The 24,562-nt window shown below is 38.5% G+C and overlaps 1 protein-coding gene across 6 annotated transcripts in view; it reads left to right on the top strand.

Annotated features, from left to right (window-relative positions):
• Positions 1–497: 497 nt before the first annotated feature.
• ZNF638 (zinc finger protein 638) overlaps positions 498–24,562 on the top strand; it is a 128,953-nt gene continuing 104,888 nt past the window's right edge. For 5 of the 6 annotated variants that reach the window (XM_054509768.2, XM_054509767.2, XM_054509769.2 and 2 more), the window contains exon 1: positions 498–649. In XM_054509768.2, the coding sequence (XP_054365743.1) occupies positions 534–649 (116 nt within the window). In that variant the 5' untranslated portion in view covers positions 498–533. The remainder of the gene's footprint in view (positions 650–24,562) is intronic. The other variant, XM_045884787.3, reaches the window with a different exon arrangement.

The following is a 24,562-nucleotide window of genomic DNA, read 5'->3' as shown; positions in this document are numbered from 1 at the left end:
CCATTGCAAAACATGACTTTTGATTTTGGAATGCATCTCATGAGGGCTCTCCTAGTTACCTGTTTCCTTATCTGCTCCTCCACCCGACTGATTGGGAGATCCCTGAAAGTAGGCACTGTTTCTCATTCCAGTGCGTCTCCAAACACTGGCTGGTTTTCCGTAAACAGCGGACGAAGAAGTCTAAAAAGAGAAAGAAAGAGACCCTGCAAAATCAGAAGTGTGTCCCGAACATCTCAGACTCTCATAGATCTTTTATCTGCGGAATGTGCGTCCCCTGCCCTCTCCACACGAGTCCAAGGCGGGGGACTCAGAAACCTGGACTGCTCCCGGCGGGTGGGCTAGGACCTCTCAGCCTGACAGCGTCGCTGGGCAGCCAGGCCTCTCGCGCCCCGCCCCCGGCTTCCCGCGCTCCACGCCCATTGGCCCTCCTCGGGGGTGGGCGGGCCGCTCCGGGGAGCCTTGTGCCGGGTGGCGGAAGAGGCGGCGTGCGCCTAGCTCTGGGAGCCGCGCGAGTGCTGTGGGAGCCGCCGGCGATGCCCCGGGATCCGGTTCCTGCCGGGGCTACAACCCGGGCTGCAGCAGCGGCTACGGCGCCTAGTTTGGTCTCCGCGACCACCGCAGCTCGGCGGGCTTCGGACCATCTGAAGCGGTGAGCGCTTCCTTTGCCCCCTGGGCTCCCTGCCCTGCTGCGTCCTCTGGGGCTATTGGCAGTGGTTGGGCTGGCGAGGGCCGGCGGGCCGACAGGGTCCGTGCCAAGGCATCCTCGTGTCACGGGGTTCGGGTCCAAATTCCGCTTCCCCTCCTCCCCCCCTTTACTGTCACTCCCCGAGTAGGCCGGTCTTAAGCGCTGCGCAAGTTGTGTGTGCGGAGACTCCAGACGGTCAGCGAACAGCCGTGGGACGCCTCACGGGCACTTGTCGCTCGGCTTCGCGGTCCCAGCAGCTCTTTCCCGGGTCTGGACAGGCTCTGTGGACGGGGCGCTGTGCGGGCGGGTCTTGGGAGAGCACGATTAAGTAAACGATCCTTTACACTGCAGGGACACGGCGCAGTGGTGATGAGGCGTCTTCAAAATCAGAGAAACAGATCCCACGAGCTGGAGCTCTTTTTAAAGATTGCCCTTTAAAAAAATCACTTTGTAGCATTGCATAATACGCTGTATCTCATCCAAAAGTAGTTTTTGATCTCAGGGAAGTAGTTCTTTGAATGCAACATTGACACTTTTGTTCCTTAAATAATAAGTTTGAGCTTTCTTATTTTAGAGTAATAGATTTCTTAATGAAAGGAATTTCTCAAAGTACAGAAAAGAAAAACCATGGATAGTGTTTTGAGTCATCAAAAAAATTTTTTTTTGAGTCATCAGTTTTGAGGGATTTTGCTTTTCCAGTTTGCTTAGGTTTGCTTTCACCCACAACTACATACCCAGGTTCCAGACTTTGGAATGGTGTAAATAGCGCGTGCGGCCCCGCCCCCAGTCCACTTGACAGCCGCGGGGAATTTGTCACGCCCCGGCTCCCAGCGCTGCCTGCGGACACTAGCCCGGCCCGGCTGTTTATTGCAGCGATTTGTACATTCCAAGAGTCCCCAGAAAGGCGAGCTGCATACCTGTTAGGATACTGGTCACATCCCAGCCGGGGGGAGGGGGCGGGGGGCCGGGCTGCTCTCCGTAGCAGCATCAGCTCTTTTCCCCCGGTGGCCCGAGTCTACGTCCGGTCCTCTCGCTGGAGCAGACTCAAACGACGCTTAGAGTTGTTAAGTGAATTGCTCTGACAACCCCGTATCGGTACTGTACTGCCCTCTCCCAATCTTTGTGGCCTTTGTGCGAGCCGAGAGAGGAGAATGATAGACATTTTGCAGAACGCAACGTCCAGTGTTCTGTCATGCATTCTTGGCGCTCCTTTCTAGATCTAAGCTCTGGTGACATTGTTTCAGCTTGCTCTGCTCTTTCCCAAGACCCCGTTTATTGGTTTGAGTTGAAAAGCAGTGTCTATTTCTTATTCCTTAAGGATTAGGGAAAGGAATTCCTGGCTTGAGAAAAAGGTGCTGGAATTTAGTTTGCTGCCTACCAAGGATCAGAAGATTATGGATTTTTTTAAAATGAGAGCATATTGGAGATTGGAGAATACTGTAATTATTGTTCTTATTAGGGCGTTGGAAAATAAAAATGTTGCTCTCTTTTATTTAGTAATTAGGAAAAGTGTAAGTACTTGAAATACATCCTTTTACAGTTGTGAATGTTGCTGTGAATTGTCTTGTAAAATCAAAAGGCACCCTTAATTCATCTTTTCTGTATATCCTTTTTTTTTTTTTTTGCATATGCTTAAAGGACTTGGGTAGTGTTTTGCTGTCCCTAGTAACCATGATTCTTAGTAACTTCTTATTTGAACCTCAAGTTTTTTTTGAAACAAAGGTGCCTTTTTAATTGCAATCAAATATATATATTTTTTGAACTTTAAGTGTACTTTAGAGAGGGGAGATGAGTGAGCTATCACGTGCAGTGATTCTTTACCTTTTGCCTCTGGGGACGTTTTGTGGTGGTGAGGAAAACTTAGTTTTTTGTTCTATGAGAAGAGTATGGTTTAAAGAATTTGTTGGGATTGCTCTTTTTTAAGAAAGTTACATTATGTTTCTCATGATTTCTACAATTTTATAATATGCTGTATCTCATCCAAAAATAGTTTTTAATGTCAGGGTAATCGTTTGAATGCAACACCCACACTTTGATTCCTAAATAATAAGTTTGAGCTTTCTTAATTTATGTTTATGCACTTTCTTTTATTAAGGAAATTCTACAAAATACAGAAAAATAAAAGAAAAACCCATGCACAGTGTTTGAGTCATCAATTTTGAAAGATTATTTTATCCCAGTTTACTTAGGCCTGCTTTGACCCACAACTACATATTCAGGTTCCAAATTTTGAACGGTGTTAAATTATGGTGTTGAGTATGCAACTTCAGGGAGTGTGGGGCTTATTGGTTGTGTTAAAAATTTTATTTTTCTCCATTGAAATGTCAGCACCAGCAGAAACTTTTATGGCATTTTCTCCTTTAAGATATGGATGTGATGACAAAAAATGCTTTAATAATTTTGAATATTATAACTAACAGGAAATACTGTGACTTTTAGAATGACATTAAATTGGAAGGCTTTGAGAACTCGAGTCTGCCATTTTTCAGTGATATGTCATTGCTAAGAGTTCTTTTTCCCCTTTCTCTGAAGCCTACATTTCTTGCAGCATTCATGTAAGAGCTATGGTTTTTTTTTTTTTTTAAGATTTTATTCATTTATTTGAGGGAGAGAATGAGATAGAGAGAGCATGAGAGTGGGGAGGGTCAGAGGGAGAAGCAGACTCCCCGCCGAGCAGGGAGCCCGATATGGGACTCGATCCCGGGACTCCAGGATCATGACCTGAGCCAAAGGCAGTCGCTTAACCAACTGAGCCACCCAGGCGCCCAAGAGCTATGGTTTTAATGTCAAGGTTCAATAGCCTCTTTTTTGACTTTTTGACATGTTACGTGTACAACATTTCACAGTTTGAGATTTGGGGATTCATTGGGGTACCTGAAGACTCACACACTGAATCAGTAAAGCATCCTGTCATTTCCCTTAAGTATATTTAGTTTCCCATTAACAGTTAAGTAGGTTTTTGGAGGGCATTTTGGCCATTGTTGTTAAAATTCTTGAATTTTTAGATACGTTTTGACCCAGCAATTCTACCTCTAAGAATTTACTCTAAGGAAATAATAATGGATATGTACATAGGGTTAGTTACTTGGATATTTGTTGCAATGTTGCTTATGATGGTGAAACTTTGAAAACACTCAAGGTCCCAAAATAGGGAAATGGTAAAATAATTTAAGTCAGAGAATATCTATACAATGTAATATATTAATTAATATATTAATACAATGTAATATTGATATTGTATTATAATATGTTAATATATATTGTATTATATGACATTGTATTATAACATAATATATAATATGTTAATATGTTGATTAATATATTATGGTTGATATATTAATGTAATGTAAACATATGCAGCCATTACTAATCATGCTGTAGAAAAAATTGACAAAATCAAAAGATGGTCATAATATAATATCAGGGTAAAAAAAAGAATACTTAAAAAGTATGAAGAGTTTTCCATTTTGGTTAAAAGAAGTATAAGAAGATTCTGAAGTATAGTAAAGACTATGCTTGATTTAATATTCAGCCTTGTCACTTGGAGAGAAATTCTGCTTAGTAAAGTTTAAAAACTCTAGGTTTAAAGAAGGAGCTAGGTTTAAAGAAGGAGCTAGGTTTAAAGAAGGAAAAAAGCAAAGACTATATTTACATATGTAGGCATTGAAACCATTCTGTCTTTCAAATAATCATCAAATCCCTAGAGATAAATGGGGATTATCCATATGTCCCTGCTTATCCCCAAGGTTTACTCTTTCTATTTTATCTGAGCCTTTGTAATTTTAATACAGGTTAATAGATTTATTTATGTAGTGATTAAAAGCCTGGTAATTAAGTTCTGAAGTTGGCATGTAAGTGTGCAAGTTCAATGTGTGATATTTTAATTTTGTGTGTAATTTTGTACCAAGATAAAGAGTATAAAAAGGTGTATTTTTTTTAATTAAAAAAATATATTTTTTGAGTAGTCAGTGATTTTACAGGGTTAAAGATCAAAACGTAAAAAATAATGTTATACAATGAAGTTTCCCTCTTTCCCCTGTTCCTCATCTCCTCAATTCCCATTTCTCCAATTCACCTACCCTGGGTAAGCATTATTACTAGTTTACTGCTTATCATTCCAGAGATATTTTATGCATATCCGAGTCAAAACAGATCTACATTTTTCCCTTCTTGGATATATTTGCCATTTATTTCCTTTGCTTTTTCCATTCAACAGTGTATCATGGAGATTTTTTTCATATCAGTACATAGGGAGCATCCTCAAGAAAAGGTTGTTTTTTTTTTTTTTTTAAGATTTTATGTATTTATTTGACAGAGAGAGAGAGAGAGAGCACAAGCCGGGGGAGTGGCAGCCAGAGGGAGAGGGAGAAGCAGGCTCCCTGCTCCATCTCTGGACTCTGAAATAATGATCTGAGCCAAAGACAGATACTTAACTGACTGAGCCACCCAGGTGCCTCAATAAAAGGTTTTTTTTTAAAAAGTGGTTAGAACATAGAGAGAGTATAAAGAAAGGAGATGGACCTTAATCAAAACAATTAAAGGAAGAGTCTTCTTCATGGTTGGGGTGTTGAATACAGGCGCTTTTGCTGAATGAAGAGGAAACCACTTAGTGTACTTGAACATGGCGTATGGAATTGTAAAAGCTTCCAGTTTAAATATCATTAAATTATTTTTAAAAAATATTTTATTTATTTATTTGCAAGAGAAAGAGAGAGCGCAAACGGGCTGAAGGAGAGGGACAAGCAGACTCCATGTTGAGCACAGAGCCCAACTTGGGGCTCAATCTCACCACCCTGAGATCATGACCTGATCAGAAATGAAATCCAAAGTCCATTGCTTAACCAACTGAGCCACCCAGGTGCCCCAATTTTTTTTTAAATTTTACTTTAAAATCAAATATACATATATATATACACACACACACACACACACACACACATATAGTTGAACAAAATAAAGCAGTTCTTTACAACTTGCCACAAAAATATGAGACACATGTTCATTTGTCTTAAGTCCTTGTTTCTCCCTGTTACGGCAACCACTTTCAACTGGTAATTTTTTCTTCTAGTATTTACCTCCTAAAGTCTTAAAGTAAAAGTATACTTTATAACTATTTCTTGACTTAAATGATTTAGATATTATTTATTTTATTTTTTTGTAAATTGAGAATTGATACTTTATGGTGAGGATTTAATGCCTTTACTCTCTCTCTCTGTTCTATTTCCACTTCCTCCATCCTCTCAATTGAGATTTTATCTCAATATTTAGTTAAATCAATAGTTAGGTTTTATATTATTATGATTAGGTAAATATGACTAGCCTTTGAGCCAAAAGATAAAGATTGTTTTTTTTTTTTTCCACTTACCTAATTTTCTGTCAAATCTATGGCTTTTTCCAAGTACTCAAATGCTGTCAAATGCTCAAACAATTACAAGAATCTTATCAACTTCATTTTTTCCATAAGACTTCCTTCCTATAGGTGTCATTCTTCACGTACATCTGGTCTGTTTCTAGGTTTGCAACCAACCTAGAGATTAGTATCTTTAAAGAGTTAAGAAAAGAGACTGTACCCATAAAATAGGATTTGGATGCTATGGAAAGAAACAATCAGAGAACAAGAAAGTGTTCAATGAAATTAAACATGTGATAGCCAAAATGGAATTCTGAATAGAAGGACTAAAAGATAAAGTCCTCTAGGTTTGGTGCATAGCTCTAGTCCTGGTTTACCTCTTTCCTGTTTTGGATCTTGTTACCTAGATCCTATTGGTTGACTCAATCATTTTGCTCAAGCACTTAGTACAGTTACACTCTAAGAAAAGAAATTTTCAAAGTCCTTGTATGTCTTAAAATGTTTTTCTTCATGGCTGGGGTGTTGAATTATAGTTTGGCTGAATATGACATTCTAGGTTTTTCCTCAGAATGATTAAGATTTAATTTTAGAGTGTCTGTTGTCAGTATTACTGTGTAGAAATCTGGTATCATTAAGTCTCATATCCCTTTATGGGTTGTTTTTCCTTTCTGAAAGCTTTTTAGAATCTTCTCTTTGGTATTCTGAAATTTGATGATTTGGTGACCTTGATGTGATTCTTTTTTTCATTCATTGTGCTCTGCACTTGGTGAGCTCTCACAGCCTGATGCCTCTTGTGTTTTTTGTAGTGTGCTGAAATTTGCTTTAAAAATTTCTTCCTTCCATTTATTCTGTTCTCTTTTTTTCTTAGTTGGAATTTTGGACCTCCTGGATTGATCCTTCAATTTTCCTATCTTTTCTCTTTTGTTTTTCATCTCTTTCTCTCTGTTTTTACCCCCCAACTTCTCTGGGCAAGTTTTCAACACTATCTCCTAGCCATTTTACTCAGAATTTCAATTTATTATATTTTCAATTTCATATTGCTGTTTCTTGTTCCAATTGCTTCTTTTTATAGCATTCTACTCTTTATCAATGCTGTATATTTTCTTATCTTTTTAAAGATATTCATTGTAGTTTTATTTTGGGACTTCCCTTTGCTTTTTGCGTTGTTTCTACCCTTTGTAGTCCTTTTTTTCTCTTCATTTTTCAGTTTCTTCAGAGAGAAGCCTCCAGTCCTCTGCAGTGTGGGATATAATCCTGGGTGTTGACATGCTGGGAGCAGGGCCAATGAAAGGGACTGTGTCAAGAGTCCCCAAGATCACCTCCAGGTTCAGTGATTCACTAGGAAGTTTCACAGGACTCACCATGTGGTCATACTCACAGTTATAATTTATTTTCGTGAAAGGCTTCAAAGCAAAATCAGCAAAAAGAAAAGGAACATGGAGTGAAGTCCAGAGGAAACAAGGCAGAAACTTCCAGAATCTTCTTGCAGTAGAGTCACACAGGAGATGCTTAATCCCTTCATTACTGAATTGTGACTACATGTGTGAAGTGTTATCTAACAAGGGAGCTCATTAGAGACTCCACACCCAAGATTTTTATTGGGGACTGTTCACATAGGCACCCTCTGCCTAGCACGTACCAACCAAAATTCTGGACTCCCAGGGAAAGCAGGTGTTCAGCATAAACTACACTGTTTGTGCCAACTATGATTAGGTATATTAAACAACTCTTATCAGGGAATGGTGGGATCCTTTCTGAAATCAAAGTTCCTAGATTCCAGCCAAGAATTAACTTTGCAAGCAGACCTTTCAAAGGATAGAGGTCTCAGGCCTGCTATGAGAATTCTTTTCTGCACAGGGACTAAGATCCCACAGTTTACTCTATAGGCTTTCACTTAACTTCCTTATCTTCTGCCTCCTGCTGTATCCTTGCCCTTGAATGGTAACCTGCTGCTATGGGGCTGTCTGCAACAGGGTTGGAGAGTGGCCCTAGGAAAGGGAGTATCTAAACATTTGTATCAGTAAACCATTGCTGTTACTTATCCTATAGCTAGATGAATGGTTCTCAAAGTGCAACATTTTGTATCAGTAAACCATTGCTGTTACTTACCCTATAGCTAGATGAATTGTTCTCAAAGTGCAGTCTCAGGGAGTTCCTGAGACCTTTTCCATAATAATATTGATGTGATATTTGCCTTTTTTCTTATGAGCATACAGTGGAGTTTTCCAGAGGTTATGTGATATTGCAATAGCCTAAAGGCAGAAATATAAAGCAGTGCCACTCTTTTCACTAATTTATTTTTTGTTTTGGAAAATACATTTTTCCCTAAAATAATGGGTTTATTATCATTTCTAAATGGACTAATAAATATTTTTAAACTTCTATTTCTCTTAAGATAATGATTGCTGGTAGATATAACCCACATAAATAAAAGTTCTTTGGAGTTTCAGTGGTTTTTATTTATTTTTCTATTACTTTTGTGTGTGTTGCAATTTTTTTATTATTGAAATATAATTGACACAATATTATATTAGTTTCAGGTGTACAGCATATTGATTTGACAATTTTATACATTATTCCTTGCTCACCATATGTGTTGTCATCATCTATCACCATACAATGTCATTACAATATTATTGACTATATTCCCTATGATGTATTTTTCATCTCTGTGACTTATTTATTCTATAACTGGAAGTTTATACCTCTTAATCTCCTTTATCTATTTCACCCATCCCTCCTATTGCAGCATTTTTTTTTTTAAAGATTTTATTTATTTATTTGATAGAGAGAGACACAGTGAGAGAGGGAACACAAGCAGGGGGAGTGGGAGAGGGAGAAGCAGGCTTCCCGCGGAGCAGGGAGCCCGATGCAGGGGTGATCCCAGGACCCTGGGATCATAACCTGAGCCGAAGGCAGACGCTTAGTGACTGAGCCACCCAGGCACCCCCTCTTGCAACATTATTTACAATAGCCGAGATATGGAAGCAACCCAAGTGTCCATTGATAGATGAATGGCTAAAGAAGAGGTAGTACATATATATAATGAAATATTACTCAGCTGTAAAAAAAGAATGAGATCTTGTCAGTGCTTTTTAAATATGTAGGTCCTTGCACCAAAAAGCTTGAGAAGCCTACATCTCCCATTTTTCTGAGTCTAGAAATTTTTCTTTCTACTAGTAGCAATACCTGTGTTGTCCAATGTGGTAGCCACTAGCCACATGTATTTAAATGTAAGTTGATTAAAATTAGATTAAAATTAAAAATTCAGTTCCTCAGTCACACTAACGACATTTCAAGTGCTCAATAACCACCTGTGGGGGGTAGTGGCTACCATACTGGACAGCACAGATCTAGAACATTTCCATCATTACAAAACATTCTGTTGGACAGTGCTGACCAAAGCTGTTAACACTTAAAGGCCCTTCTTATCGCTTTCCCTTATTCATTTCTACTCCCATGCTGTTTGCTTAATTATGACAGTGAAGCACATATAGATGTTTTATTGGTTCATAAAACATCTCATCCATCACCAAGGCAAAGACAAGGGACAGGCTCTCCGCTGGGACACACATGATGCACACAAATTGCTCTCGTGGAGGAAGTGGCAATGCCACATGGGCAGTGTAGACCTGTGCGGAGTGCCGTGCAGGGAAGCCCCGTTCGTAGATACTGCAGTGTGAATGGGGTGTTTCTGCAGGTGCGAAGTGCCGTGGTCCCAAGTGCATCAGAGAGCTGGGATTTGAGTCCACGTTTGTGTAATTCTGGTCTGTGCTTTTTCATTTTGGTTAAGATCACCCAACCAATCCCTCTTGTCCTGTATATATGGGCTGTTGAAGGACAATTTTAAAAGAATAGGTAAAAATCATGATTCTCATACAAATATAAAGTTTACGGGGCGCCTGGGTGGCTCAGTTGGTTAAGCGACTGCCTTCGGCTCAGGTCATGATCCTGGAGTCCCAGGATCGAGTCCCGCATCGGGCTCCCTGCTCAGCGGGGAGTCTGCTTCTCCCTCTGACCCTCCCCCCTCTCATGTGCTCTCTCTCTCTCTCTCTCACTCTCTCAAATAAATGAATAAATAAAATCTTAAAAAAAAAATATAAAGTTTACAAATGTTGAAGATTTTATTTAACTCATTAATTAAATGAGAGAACCAGGAAGATGTTACAGCCAGTTCAAAGGGAGAAGCCAAAGAACAGACATATTTATAGATGAGGAAAATGCAAATGAAAGCAGAATTGGCCTCTTTCAGGGTAGAGGGGAGTCACTTGAAGCTCCACCAGACAGAATTTATATGCCTAGAGGCAAGAGTTATTTTACATCACTCTAACTTTTCTTCAGTACAAACTAATAAAGTATAATAGTTCAACAGCAATGAAAGGCTGAAATTAGATAATATGGAAAGGCATGATCTACACAAAGATGGCTTTCCATTGGATCACACATTTTCTCCTATAAAACTCACCTAGCGATGTTGAGATTTTTAATTTGCCTGCTCCTGTAAAGTTATCTATATGAAAATTCTGGTGGACAGAGAAGATAATTGAAATGAATAAATTTGTATTCTGGGTTTGTTTTATTTGCTAGGTTACTGGCTTGTTTTAAGCAAGTTGTTTAGGTATATAAGGCAAATCATTGATGAGCTAAATAGATAACTTAGAAGGCTTCTTACCTTGGTCCCAGACTGGTTTCCCTACCAGAAACTGACAGTGGCTGAAATTTTTTTTTAAGTTCAACACTGAGCTTGGAGGGCATCAAAATAAGTAAACCTCAGTTTTGTATTCTCATTGGAGAGACAGCCTGGTACATAGTGAGCCATCATACAGTGTAATAGGTATTGCACCAGAGGTGAGAAAAATGTGATGTAGAATCACAAAGTAGGAAGCAATGAATTCTGGCTAGGAAGTTAACATTTCATCAGGGCCTTGAAGGAAAACTAGAATTTAACCTGAATGACTTTTCCAGTTATACAAATACGGGAACTTCTGATTATACTCCAAATAAAAAGCCAATCTCCTAGATGATCCCCAGACCCAGCCTCCTGGTAGTCACATCCTTATATAGGTTCCTCCCACCTTATATCAGGATTGGTCTGTATACCTATGTATAAGTGGCGAAGTGGTTGTGTGTGGATTCCAAGGCTTGGTCATAAAGACATTGCTGTTTCCACTGTAGTCTCTTGGATTCTGTGAGAGAAATCAACTGTCATGTCATGAGAACACTCACGTAGCCTTATGAAGAGGCTCAAATGGGAAGAGTTTACTCTGGGTCAGTAGCCAGTGTATTAGTGTCTGTTTCCTAGCTTCCCTAGCAGCTGGTTTACCTTTGTGATTAAGTTCTTGGAGCAGAAGAGATGTGTGCAACTTTTGGTACTTGCCCTTTTTTTATTATTTATTATTTTATTTTTTTAAAGATTTTATTTATTTATTTGAGAGAGAGAGAATGAGAGACAGAGAGCATGAGAGGGAGGAAGGTCAGAGGGAGAAGCAGACTCCCTGCCAAGCAAGGAGCCCGATGCGGAACTCGATCCCGATGCGGAACTCGATCCCGGGACTCCAGGATCATGACCTGAGCCGAAGGCAGTCGCTTAACCAACTGAGCCACCCAGGCGCCCTTGCCTTTTTTTTTTTTTTTTAAGAAATTTATTTATTTATTTGAGAGCGAGAACAAATGGAGGGGAGATGCAGAGCAAGAGGGAGAAGCAGGCTCCTGACTGAGCAGGAGCCCAACGCAGGGCTCCATCCCAGGACCCTGAGATCATGACCCAAGCCGAAGGCAGATGCTAAACCGACTGAGTCACCCAGGTGCCCCTGGTACTTGCCTTTAACACAGTTTCTCAACCTTTTTTTATTATCACTGCCATGAGGAGCCTTTTTAGGCTTCCCCCCACCAATTTCCTCCATAAAATTTTAATACTACAGATACACTGTATATCTGTTTATTCACTTTATATGAATATATGTGCTTTATCTACGAAAACACTAATTTTTTTTTTTGCCCTTCTATTCCTCACGCACCAGCTTTTGCCCCCTTGAAGGTGATATTGTCTTTGTTGAGAAAGCATGCTTTGAGAAGATTGGGTTTGCTCTCCCCTCCTCTTTCTTTCTGCACGTGGACTGGAAGGCAGACTGCTAACTTCAACTATGCAGACAAAGAGAATGCAAGCAACAAGGTGGGAGGAACCTGGGGGCTTAGCATCACAGAACAAAGCTAAGCCTGTGTCTAGACAATTAATTGAGAAAGAAACATACACTGATCTTATTTGAGCCATCTTATTTTGGGGCCATTGTTATACCAGCTCAGCCTGTATTCTAACAAATATGCATCCCATTTTTTTCAAAACTGCTTAGAAATTTAAAAAATTTCTCTTATTTACTACATGTCACCCAGGTCTGTTTAGCCATGACTATACAAATGTTATTTACCCTTTGCCATCTGCAAACACCTTATGATTACCAGTACTATAAATTGTATAAACATTAACATTATTTGATCCAAAATTTGGGCACCTCTACTTGATATCTCATAATCATTGAATGAAGGTGTTACCATGCTTTATTTCATTGCATATATTGCCAGTTTGCTGTAGTTTTGTTTCGTTGGGGTTTTTAACCATTAGTTTTATAGCAATAGAGCGTACTAAGAGCACAGACTCCTCTAAATTCAGTTCCCTCATCTGTAAAATTGGTCTAATAATAGTACCTACCTCACAGGGTTTGAGGATTAAATGAGATAATTAAATTATTGAGCATATTGTCTGCTTCGTGCTAAGTGTCAGATGGTAATTACTGTTATTACAACGAACACTTAGGTAGATTTCAGAAACTTGAAAAGACAATATTTAAGAGTTCTCAACACTTCAATAAAATGATAGTATAAAAATTAAAATGACAAAAGAGAATGGAATAGGGGCGCCTGGGTGGCTGAGTCATTGGGCGTCTGCCTTTGGCTCAGGTCATGATCCCAGGGTCCTGGGATCAAGCCCCACATCAGGCTCTTTGCTCAACGGGAAGCCTGCTTCTCCCTCTCCCACTCCCTCTGCTTGTGTTCCCTCTCTTGCTGTGTCTCTCTCTGTCAAATAAATAAAATCTTAAAAAAAAAAAAAAAAGAGAATGGAATAGGAGACCAAGCAATTGTTTTTAAAGGAGAGAGGGAGAGAAAGAAGAGGCAGAGAGAAAATCTTAAGTAGGCTCCACACCCAGCAACAGAGCCTGACATGGGGCTAGATCTCACAACCCTGAGATCATGACATGAGCCAAAAGTAAGTGTTGGGTGCTTAACTGACTGAGCCACCCAGGTGCCCTAGATACTGATACTTTTTAATAGTTATGTTTTGATTAATCTTTCCCTTTTTATATTCCACATCTTAGCAATGTAACTTTATATTAGCAATGTAATGTATACAATCTTAGCAGTGTGAGTGTGTAGCAATATATGTTGCTATTCTTTTCTTCATGCTCACATATATGTATCATATATAGATACAACACACATGAGTTTTTCTCTTTTATAGTGATTCATCTATTCAAATTTTCTATTCTACTTCTGGAGTCAATTTTTATAATTTGTAATTTATACCTTGCTAAGAAGTTATTCATTTTCTTTTGGTTTTTAAATTTCTTGCCGTGGAGTTGCATGTGATATTCTCTTGCAGTTTACTAAAGCTCTTTGATATTCCTTTGCTTATTTCTGATCCTATGCATTTTATTCAACCCTCTTCATCCTTCTCCACTCTGCCAAAATTAGTTTTGTTCTCTTGTTCTTTCAGAGAACAAGCTTTTGTATTTATATATCCTTGCTATTATCTTTTAAAGTTATTCTTAAGTTTATCTGTATTAATTCCCGCTTCCTAATGTTTTTTCCTTTTTATCCTTTTCCCTTATTTTGAATAAATAATTCCTTTACATTTAAAAAAAAAAACCCTATTTAATGAGGAAGGCACTTAAGGCTTTAAAATTTCCCCCGAGGACTATTTTAGCTCCTAAAATGGTATAGTTCATTCCTCTAAAATTTTCTCCTTTTCATCATCTTTTAAATGGTTTGTAATTTCACTTATGACTTCTTTGATACAAAGATTATTTAGTAGTATGTTAATTTCCAAGTATTTGTGATTTTTTAAAACTCTTTTTATTATTTGGAATTTTATTGAATGATTAGAGAATATGACATGCAAAATCCCTACTTCCTTAAAAATGTTTTCATCCATTCTTTATTTTGAATGACATAGTTGCAGGATGCCTGGTGGTTCAGTCGGTTAAGCGTCCAACTCTTGATTTGGCTCAGGTCAGGATTTCAGGGTTGTGGGATCTAACCCCAACTGGGGCTCCACGCTCAGTGGGGAGTCTGCTTCTCCCTCTCCATCTGCCTGCCGCTCCACCTGCTTGTGCTTTCTTTCTCTCTGTCAAATAAATAAATAAAATCTTAAAAAAAAATTTTAAATAAAAAAATAAATGACATAGTTGCTTCAACATTTTTGTTCTATTGATTTTTTCACTTTTTATGGAGACGGAATGGCTAATTGCTTCTCAGGTAAAGAACTAGAATATGTGCCATGTATTTAAGATTTTTGACATGAACAGGCTATAGAAACAGAATAGGAATTTCTCATCCCAGGAGTTTTCTTGTTTGTTTATCTCTATAGGCATAGTTTAAAAGAGCTAAACAGCTCCATTTTGAGCTCAGTTTTCTTAGAACAAGAGCAGTTTGGATAACAAAAAGGAGGTAAGGACATTAAAAAAGCAAAAACAAAAAAGTTAGGCTTTTTAGATGCAACTGGGAGTTCTGGGCAGTTAACCAAGGTTTGGTAGAACACTGGGTAGAACACTGTGAAGCTACAGCCAAGGACGGGAGGCCTTTTTGTGTGAAAAGACTATTGCTTACTTTACTAGTTTTACTAAGAATATAGATTGATGTTGGTAGGATTTAAATCTCATGATGGGTTAGGGGAGGATGGATTGAAGGGAATGTCCCAAATTAATGGGCTGTGGACATTTGTTGGACCCTCACAGTGTTTTATATATTTTTTAATTAGTTGCCAACACTTTGAAATAAAGCAGCTTCATGTAAACCCGCAAGCATTCACAGATCTGCATTTCCCGTGTTTAAAGACTTGGAAGCTCTGAAAACACTGAGATTACATTAGCACATGGCTGCAAGAGGCTGGAGTTGGGGAGTACCTGTCACTTTTAGAGAGACATGTTCTCTCCACTTAGACCATCCCCACCATTCCCTCTTACTCCCAAATCTAGGCAAAGTATCCATAGTCATTTTTCGATTTTACTTGTGCTGCTGTTTGTCCCCTGTAGCTTTAAGAAGGGAAGACTGTATATTTTAGATCCACTTGCCTATCAAAAGTGGGGAAAGAAGGCCTTTTTATTATTAAAAAAAAAAAAGGAAAGAGATTTTTGTGTGTGTGTGTGTGTGTAAGTAAAGAATATTCCCATGTTTTAGTATGCAAACAAAGTGTGTTTGTGTCAAAAGAATGCAAATTAGGGGCGCCTGAGCGGCTCAGTCGTTAAGCGTCTGCCTTTGGCTCAGGTCCTGATCCCGGGGTCCTGGTCCCCGGGTCCTGGGATCGAGCCTGGGATCAAGCCCCGCATCGGCTCCCTGCTAGGCGGGAAGCCTGCTTCTCCCTCTCCCACTCCCCCGGCTTGTGTTCCCTCCTCCGCCTTGTGTGTCTCTCTCTCTCAAATAAATGGATAAAATCTTAAAAAAAAAAAAAAAAAAGAATGCAAATTAAGATGCCATTTTTTTTTTTTTAAGATTTTATTTATTTATTTGAGAGTGGGAACACACAGGAGCAGGGAGGAGGGGTAGAGGGAGAAGCAGACTCCCCGCTGAGCAGGACTCTGGATCCAGGACTCAATCCCAGGACCCTGAGATCATGACCTGAGCTGAAGGCACACAGTTAACTGACTGAGCCACCCTAAGGCATCCCTAAGATGTCATTTTAAAACCAACTCCACATAGCACCGTGACTAGTATTTAGAAAAGATATAATAAGGTTTGTTTTTGATGGGAATTCAATAAGGATGCCACTATGATATGTATTTATTTATTTGGTAAAAAAAAAAAAAAAAATTCCTGGTATCAATACCTTATATAGATGGTAAGTTCCTAAAGCAATGCCTTTTGAGTAGAGCAGAAATTATGTACCTCAAATGGAAAGAAATGTAAAAAAATGTCAATATTATTGGAAATACTATCTCATAGCATCTTGAATATATGACTGAGAACTTAGAGGCAGATTACATTTCAAATTTAAAGTATTTATGGCATTTTCAATTTAAGCTCATGAAAACCTATATATAGATAATATCACACAGAAATATCTGTGGTGTCTGAAAATTTTAATGGGGTCGAAGAACTTTTGGATTTGTCACCCAGGAAAAGGCCAGTATCAAATGACTCATTTATGTGTGTTAGAAAAGTCTGTCAAAATTTAATGAAAATAGGTTAAAAATATATTAGCTTGATGATAGATAATGCTCCTGGAATAATAAATAGTTTAGGTTAACATTGGGCATTTTTGTGACATGGTGAAAGGACAAGACATGAATTTAATAATTTGTTTATTGTAGGGTGCCTGGGTGGCTCATTCGGTTAAATGTCTGCCTTCAGCTCAGGTCATGATCTCAGGGTCCTGGGATCAAGTCCCACATCAGGCTCCCTGCTCAGCAGGGAGTCTGCTTCTCCCTCTACCTCTCCCCCCTGCTCATGCGCTCTCTCTCTCAAATAAATAAATAAATAAAATCTTTAAAAAATTAAAAAAATAATCTGTTTATTGCAGATTTCACTATGAATAATTTTAGTCCAAAGGCTTAAAAATGCAATGCGTATAGTAATTATCACCATAAACTGAATACTGATTCTTGAACTTTAGGTATTTCAAGGCTTTGCAGGATTCATGGTTTGTACAACTCTAGTATCCTATATGCAGTTTAGGACTGAAAATGTTTTTTCAGTTGTTAAGAGAAATCAATTTGTACTTGTCATCCAAGAGAAAATCTTTGCCTCAGTTTACCAGTGAAGAATGGCTGAAAGATTTGGCTTTTCTGGTTAAATTACAGCTCAAGTAGATACTGCAAATATTTCTTTACAGGGGTATTCACAGGGAGTACCACATTTATATGATTCAGTTCTCCCATTTTAGTAAATACATGTTTTTTGGCAAACATTTGGCAAGGAATAATCTGGATCATTTTCATATGCTGAAGTTTCCAACAATGAAAATTAAGGTCTTAACTTAATTCCCCAAATGATGGAATTTAAGACTGAATTCTAAGACAGGCTCTTTGATTTTATACTTTATTAAAATAAGCTAACATTTCTCGGGCGCCTGGGTGGCTCAGTTGGTTAAGCGACTGCCTTTGGCTCAGGTCATGATCCTGGAGTCCCTGGATCGAGTCCCGCATCGGGCTCCCTGCTCAGCAAGGAGCCTGCTTCTCCCTCTGACCCTCCCCCCTCTCATGTGCTCTCTCTCTCGTTCTCTCTGTCTCAAATAAATAAATAAATAAATAAATAAAATCTTTAAAAAATAAAATAAAATAAAATAAGCTAACATTTCTCAATTAAGAGCAATACTGTGAATGGATAGCTACAAATGAAAGTATAAAAGCTAAATATTATAACATTGGAGGAACAGAATTCCACAAATACCTTTGAATTACCCTAAATTCAAAACTCACTATGCAAAAATTTTATTTTTGTTTGAAAGTGTTTGTGTTTAAGAGGAGTTGTTTTCTCTTATGAAACTCAATTTAAAAAAATACTGCTATTGGAGCTCCTGGGTGGTTCAGTGGATTAAGCGTCTGCCTTCGGCTCAGGTCATGATCCTGGGGTCCTGGGATCAGCGGTGAGTCTGCTTCTCCCTCTGCCTCTGGCCCCCCCAACTTGTGCCCTATCTCTCTCTCTCTGTCTCTCAGATAAATAAATAAGATCTTAAAAAAAATACTGCTCTTGGTTCAAAGATTCAGGGAAGAATTCCATATTACACATTGTGTGCAACTCTAACTACATTGACATCTTGGTACAAGGGAAATGGCGTCAGATTCTTGGTTTTAGGTTTAAGATGTTGTGAGCTACACGAAAACCTTAATAATTAAGTGTTCCTATTTTTTTATTTGTATTTTGTCAGTTTCAAATTGATAATCTCTCCTGTCATAAATGCTTGTATTATGTTACATGCCTAAATCATAGTTTGTTAAAAATAACGTTTGATTTTCTTTCTGGCATTTGAATTTTCTTTGATTTTTATCACTCCAATTTATTATTATTCAATTATTATATAGTCAGTTATTTTCAATTTGTTATATTCAATTATCAATATATATTCTTCAACTATTGTAAGTTACTGGCTGGTTCCCTACAGTTATCTGAGTTTGTGACGCTTGCCATCGGTGGAAAGTAAAATCTTAGCTATGTTCTTGGGGAAGATGCCTATGAAAATATGGGGATCACATCATTCTAATTAATTTTACACTGTTACCACTTTTCCTTAACCGAGGCACTAAACATATTTTCAGGGTGGTTTGTTTCATGGTGGCAGTTTTAGAGAGTAAACATGAAAAATTACTGCCTATTCATTTCAGCATCATAAGTCCATATTAGCCAGCCCAGCAACACGTAACAAGACTTTCCCCTTCACCCTTCTCTTACCCCTGCAGAATATTCCCTGAGAATTTCTTATGAAAGCTTCAAGGCAAATCATTTAAAAAAATAACACCCATGAGCTTTGATAGGATCAGAGGGTCCAGCCAGACTCTGTTTAGACAAGTAATTGTGTTCAGGTGAGGAATCAGAGGCTGTGCTGTGTTTTGTAATAAGTCCTGAGTTTCTTTGTTGCCTCATTGAAATTCTTTCATTGGGGACCAGATGACTGCTGCCTGTGAGAAGCTCCCTGGTCCTCTCCTCTCCCTGGCAGTGCTACCCTCCCCCTGGCTCGGATGCAACTATGGTTCTGCCCTCTCAATTGCTTGCTGTTTGTTGCTTTTTCATAGAATCACAGACCTTAAAGACTCTAGTAAAGCTTTTGACCACACACACAAATTTTTTTTTTTTCTAAAGTTCCCAAACCAGCTCAAGGAAAACAGAGAAAAAGAGGACAATGGAAAATGTCTTTCTAAATCCTAAGTAATGGGTGGTACTGAACTGTCACTATGAATAGATACTTTTTTCATCCATAAAGTTCAGTGTCTAGTTGGGTGTTTACATTTCAATTTTGCTGAATGTTTAGAAAAAAATGTATTTATTTAAGAAATGACAATACAGGGGCGAGGGGTGGGGAGAATGGCAGCTTAGCACCCTTCACATTTCTCCTTGCTCCCTTTGATCCTTCTTTGGGGTCAGACAGAATTATGCTTCTGAATATGCCCTTCAGTGGTTCTTACGCGTGGTCCCCAGCAGTTGGCAGCATTGCCTGGGAACTTACTGGAATTACAAATTTGGGGGCCCCATGCCAGACCTACAGGATGAGAACCTACTTTTGGGGAGTAGGATGGGCAGCAACCTGTGTTTTAACAGACCTTTCAGATGACTCAGGTGTACGCTGAAGTTTGAGAGCCTCTGCTTTATCTAGCTTGGATTATGCCTGTGTTAGAGTTGGATGTAGAGACCGAAGTAAGTTTTTAAACTCCTGTAGGGTCTTCCTCCTTTCCCTTCATTGCTTTGGGAGTCTGGATAGAGTATATATTGTGGTGAACTGCAGACTTTTATGCCAGCCTTGTGGACTTCGTGGTGGCTGCCGTCAGCTGACTGCCTTGAATGACAACTACTAATTGTTGAGGTCACGGGTGAGATGGATCCTTGGGCAGGAAGTCAGAGCGGGCGTCCCAAGAACTGTTGATCAGAGGGAAAGCTAGTTTTGAGACATGGCCAAGCAATTATTCTCGTCTGGTTACTTCATGTTAAGTAATCCACTAAAGGGAAAAAAAATATCTTTGAGTATATGACTTTGTATGAGAAATTGTGTGTTCAACTTTTTTATTATATATACATAACATGAAATTTACCATTTTATTTTTTTTAAAGATTTTATTTATTTATTTGACAGCGAGAGAGACAGTGAGAGAGGGAACACAAGCAGCGGGAGTGGGAGAGGGAGAAGCAGGCTTCCCGCTGAGCAGGGAGCCCGATGCGGGGGCTCGATCCCAGGACCCCGGGATCATGACCTGAGCCAAAGGCAGACACTTAACAACTGAGCCACTTAGGAGCCCCGAAATTTACCATTTTAAACATTTTTAAGTGTACAGTTCAGTGGCATCAAGCACATTCACATTATTGTGCAACCATCACCACCATCCATTCCCAGAACTTTTCCATCTCCCAAACTGAAATTCAGTACCTATTAAGCAATAACTACCCATTCCTCATTCTCCATAGCCCCAGATAACCACTCTTCTGACTTTCCTTCTCTATGAATTGACTACTTTAGTTTCCTCATGTAAGTGGAATCATACAATTTTTGCCCTTTCGTGGCTGGCTTATTTCGCTTAGCATAATGTCTTCAAGATTCATCTATGTTGTAGCATATATCAGAATTTCATGCTTTTTAAAGGCTGAATGAAATTCCACTGTATGTATATACCGTATTTTGCTTATCCATTTACCTGAGGGTAATGTTTGGGTTTTTACCATTTGGCTATTGTGAACAATGCTGCTATGAACCATAGTGTACAAATACCTGTTCAAGTCTTTGTTTTCAGTTCTTTTGGGTATGTACCTAGAATTGGGATTGCTAGATCATATGGCAATTCTGTTTACTTTCTTGAGGAAATGCCATATTATTTTCCACAGTGACTGTACCATTCCTACCAGCAATGCACAAATGTTCCAATTTTTCCATATCCTCACCAACACTTCTTATTTTCAGGGTGTTTTTGTTTTGTTTTTTTATAATGGCTATCCTAATGCATAAAAAGTGTATCTTACTTGGTTTCTGTTTTCCTAATGTCCGGTGCTTATTGGTCACCTATATTCTTCTTTGAAGAAATGTCTATTTATGTCTTTAGCCCATTGTTTTAATTAGGTGTTTTGTTTTTGAGTTGTAGGAGCTCTTTATATATTCTGGGTATTAATACCTTATCAGATACACAATTTGCAAATATTTTCTCCCCTTCTGTGGGTTACCTTTTTACTTTGTTCATACTGTCCTTTGATGCACAAAAGTTTTTAATTTTGATAAAGTCCAATCTATATGTTTTTTCTTTTGTTGCCTGTGCACTGAATGTGTAGATCACTTTGGGAATTATTGACATTTTACTTAGTTATTTTGAGAGAGAGAGAATGGGGGAGGGGAGAATTATTAACATTTTAACAATTTTAACTCTTCCAGTCTATTTAGTTGTTGAGTGTTTTTTATCAGGAAAGGATGTTGAATTTTGTCAAGTATTTTTTCTGCATCAGTTGAGATTATCATGTGTTTTATTTCCCCTCTAATTCATTTTATGAAGCTAATATTACTGATACCAAAACTAGACAAATATAAAAAAAGTATAGACTGGTAACTCTCAAAAGTATAGATACAAAATCCTTAACAAAATATTAGAAAATAGAATTAAGGAGTGCCTGAGTGGCTCAGTCATTAAGCGTCTGCCTTCGGCTCAGGTCATGGTCCCAGGGTCCTGGGATCGAGCCCCACATCGGGGGTTCCCTGCTTGGCAGGAAGACTGCTTCCCCCTCTGACACTCCCCCTGCTTGTGTTCCCTCTCTCACTGTGTCTCTCTCTATCAAATAAATAAATAAAATCTTAAAAAAAAAAAAGAAAATAGAATTAAGCAAGACATAAAAAGAATTATATACCTTAACCAAATGGGGCTTATTCTAGGGATGTAAGGCTGGTTTAGCATCTGAAAATTAATCAGACTAATTCACCATATTAACAAGGTAAAGAAGAAAAATCACATGGTCATATTAATCAATGTAGAAAAAGCATTTGACAAAATTTAACATCCATTCATAAATAAAAACTCTCAAAAAATAGGAAGAGAAGAGAACTTTCTCAACGTGGTAAAGAGCATCTATAAGAGCCTACAGATAAAATCATACTTAATGGTGAAAAACCGAATGCTTTCTCTCTAAGATTGGGAACAAGAACAGTGCTGGAAATTATTGCAGAAAATAAAGGCATACAGATCAACGAAGAAGAAATAAAACTGTCCCTGTTTGCATATGACATAATTGTCTTCATAGAAAATCTCAAGGAATCAACAGAAAAACTAGAACTAATACAAAAGTTCGGCAAGGTTGCAGTATAAAGGAAAAACATACAAAAATTAATTGTATTTCTGAATGCTATCAGTGAACACATGGATACCACAACTTAAAATACAATACCGTTTAAGTTTGCTCCAAAAATATGAAACACTTGTGTGTGCTTCTAACAAAAAAAAGATACAGAACTTGTATGCTGAAAACTACAACACTGATGAAAGAAATCAAGGATGATCTAAATACTTCTTTGGAGAGAAATTCTGTGATTAGAAGATTCTACGTAGTGAAGATGTTGATTCTCCCCAAATTGAAATATAGGTTTAATGTAATTGTTATCAAAATCTCCATAATATTTTTGTAGATATAAACAGCATTATTCTAAAGTTTATATGGAAAAACAAAGTAACTAGAAGAGCTAGAACAATTTTGAAGAAGAATACAATGGGGGAAGTCAGGCTATCTGATTTTAGGAGTTACTGTATATAGCCATAGTAATCGAGACTGTGGTGTTGGTAGAAGGATAGACACATAGATTAATGGCACAGAATAGAGAACCCAGATAGATACCTACACAAATATGCCCAACTGATTTTTTACAAAATCACAAAAGCAATTCAATGGAGGAAAGATAGCTGTTTCAACAAATGGTGTTAAAGAAATTGCATACCCACTGGCAAAAATATGAGTTAATGGGGCACCTGGTGGCTCAGTTGGTTAAGCTGCTGCCTTTGGCTCAGGTCGTGATCCCAGGGTTCTGGGATGGAGTCCTGTATAGGGCTCCCTGCTCAGCGGAGAGCCTGTTTCTCCCTCGCCCTCTGCCTGCCTCACTCCCTGCTTGTGCTCTCTATCTCTCTGTCAAATAAATAAAGTATTAAAAATAAATGAGTTAAACAACAGTTAACAAATAATTAATAAAGAAAAACCAATCAAATTAGAAAATGGGCAAAAGAGGAATACCTGGATTACTCAGTTGGTTAAGCATCTGACTCTTGATTTCGGCTCGGGTCATGATCACAGGGTCGTGAGATTGAGTCCCACATCAAGCTCCACACTGAGCAGGGAGCCTGCTTAAGATTCTCCCTCTTCCTCTACCTCTCCCCCCCAAACTGATCTCTCTCTCTCTGTGTCTCTCTCTCGAAAGAAAGAAAGAAAGAAGGCAAAAGACACCCTGAAGCATTTCAACAAATAGGATAATACAGATAGCAAGTAAGCACATGAAATAAATGTTTGGCCTCATTAGCCATAAAAGAAGTGCAAATTAAAACCACAGTGAATTATCACTATACAATTATCAGAATGGTTAAAATTAAAAAATAGTGAAAACTCCAATTACTGGCAAGGATGCTGAGAAGCTGGATCACTCATATTTTGCTGGTAGGAATGTAAAATGGCATAGGCACTATGGAAAACAATTTGGCAGTTTCTTATAAATTTAACCATGCATTTACCATACGACCCCAATAGCACTTGGACATTTATTTGTCCTAGAGAAATGAAAGCTTTTGTTCACACAAAAACATATGCACCAATGTTCCACGAAGCTGTATTTGTAATAACCAAAGACTGGAATCAGCCTATATGTTCTTCAAAGGGTGAATATTTAAACTGTAGTATGTCCAGGGGCGCCTAGCTGGCTCAATTGGTAGAGCATATGACTCTTGATCTCAGGGTCCTGAATTCAAGTCCCATGTTGGTTGTAGAGATTATTTTTTAAAAAAATGTTAAACTGTGGTACATCCATACTATGGAACACTCTTCAGCAATAAAAAGGACTGAATTATTGGTACATGTAACAATCTAGGGGGATCTCCAGACACTTAAGCTAAATGAAAAAAGCCAATTCCAAAAGATAACATACCATCTGATTCCATTTATATAACGTTCTTGAACTGACAAAATATAGAAATATTGAGCAAATTAGTGATTACCCCAGGTTATGGAAGGAGCTGAATGCAAGACAGATGTGGGTATAAAAGTGTAATAGGAGGGATCCTTGTAGTGATGGAAATGCTCTGGGTCTAGATTGTATCAATGTCAATATCCTGGTTGTGATGTTGTACAATAGTTCTACAAGATGTCACCATTAGGAAAAACTAGATAAGGAACACAGGGGACCTCTCAGTATTATTTCTTACAACTACATATGAATCTACAATTATGAAAAGTTTAACTTAAGATTTTTCTAGGGGCGCCTAGGTGGTGCAGTTGGTTGAGTGTCTGACTCTTGATTTCAGCTCAGGTCATTGTCTCATGGGTAATGGGATTGAGCCCCACATGGGGCTTCTGGCTCAGTGGAGAGTCTGCTTGAAAGATTCTCT

The sequence above is a fragment of the Mirounga angustirostris genome, unplaced genomic scaffold (assembly GCF_029215605.1).
Source record: "Mirounga angustirostris isolate CCGP_5_RB_7025 unplaced genomic scaffold, mMirAng1.0.hap1 SCAF_10, whole genome shotgun sequence".
NCBI classification, from domain to species: domain Eukaryota; kingdom Metazoa; phylum Chordata; class Mammalia; order Carnivora; family Phocidae; genus Mirounga; species Mirounga angustirostris.
Note: the sequence above shows the minus strand (reverse complement) of the source record. Positions and strands in the feature narration are given on the sequence as shown.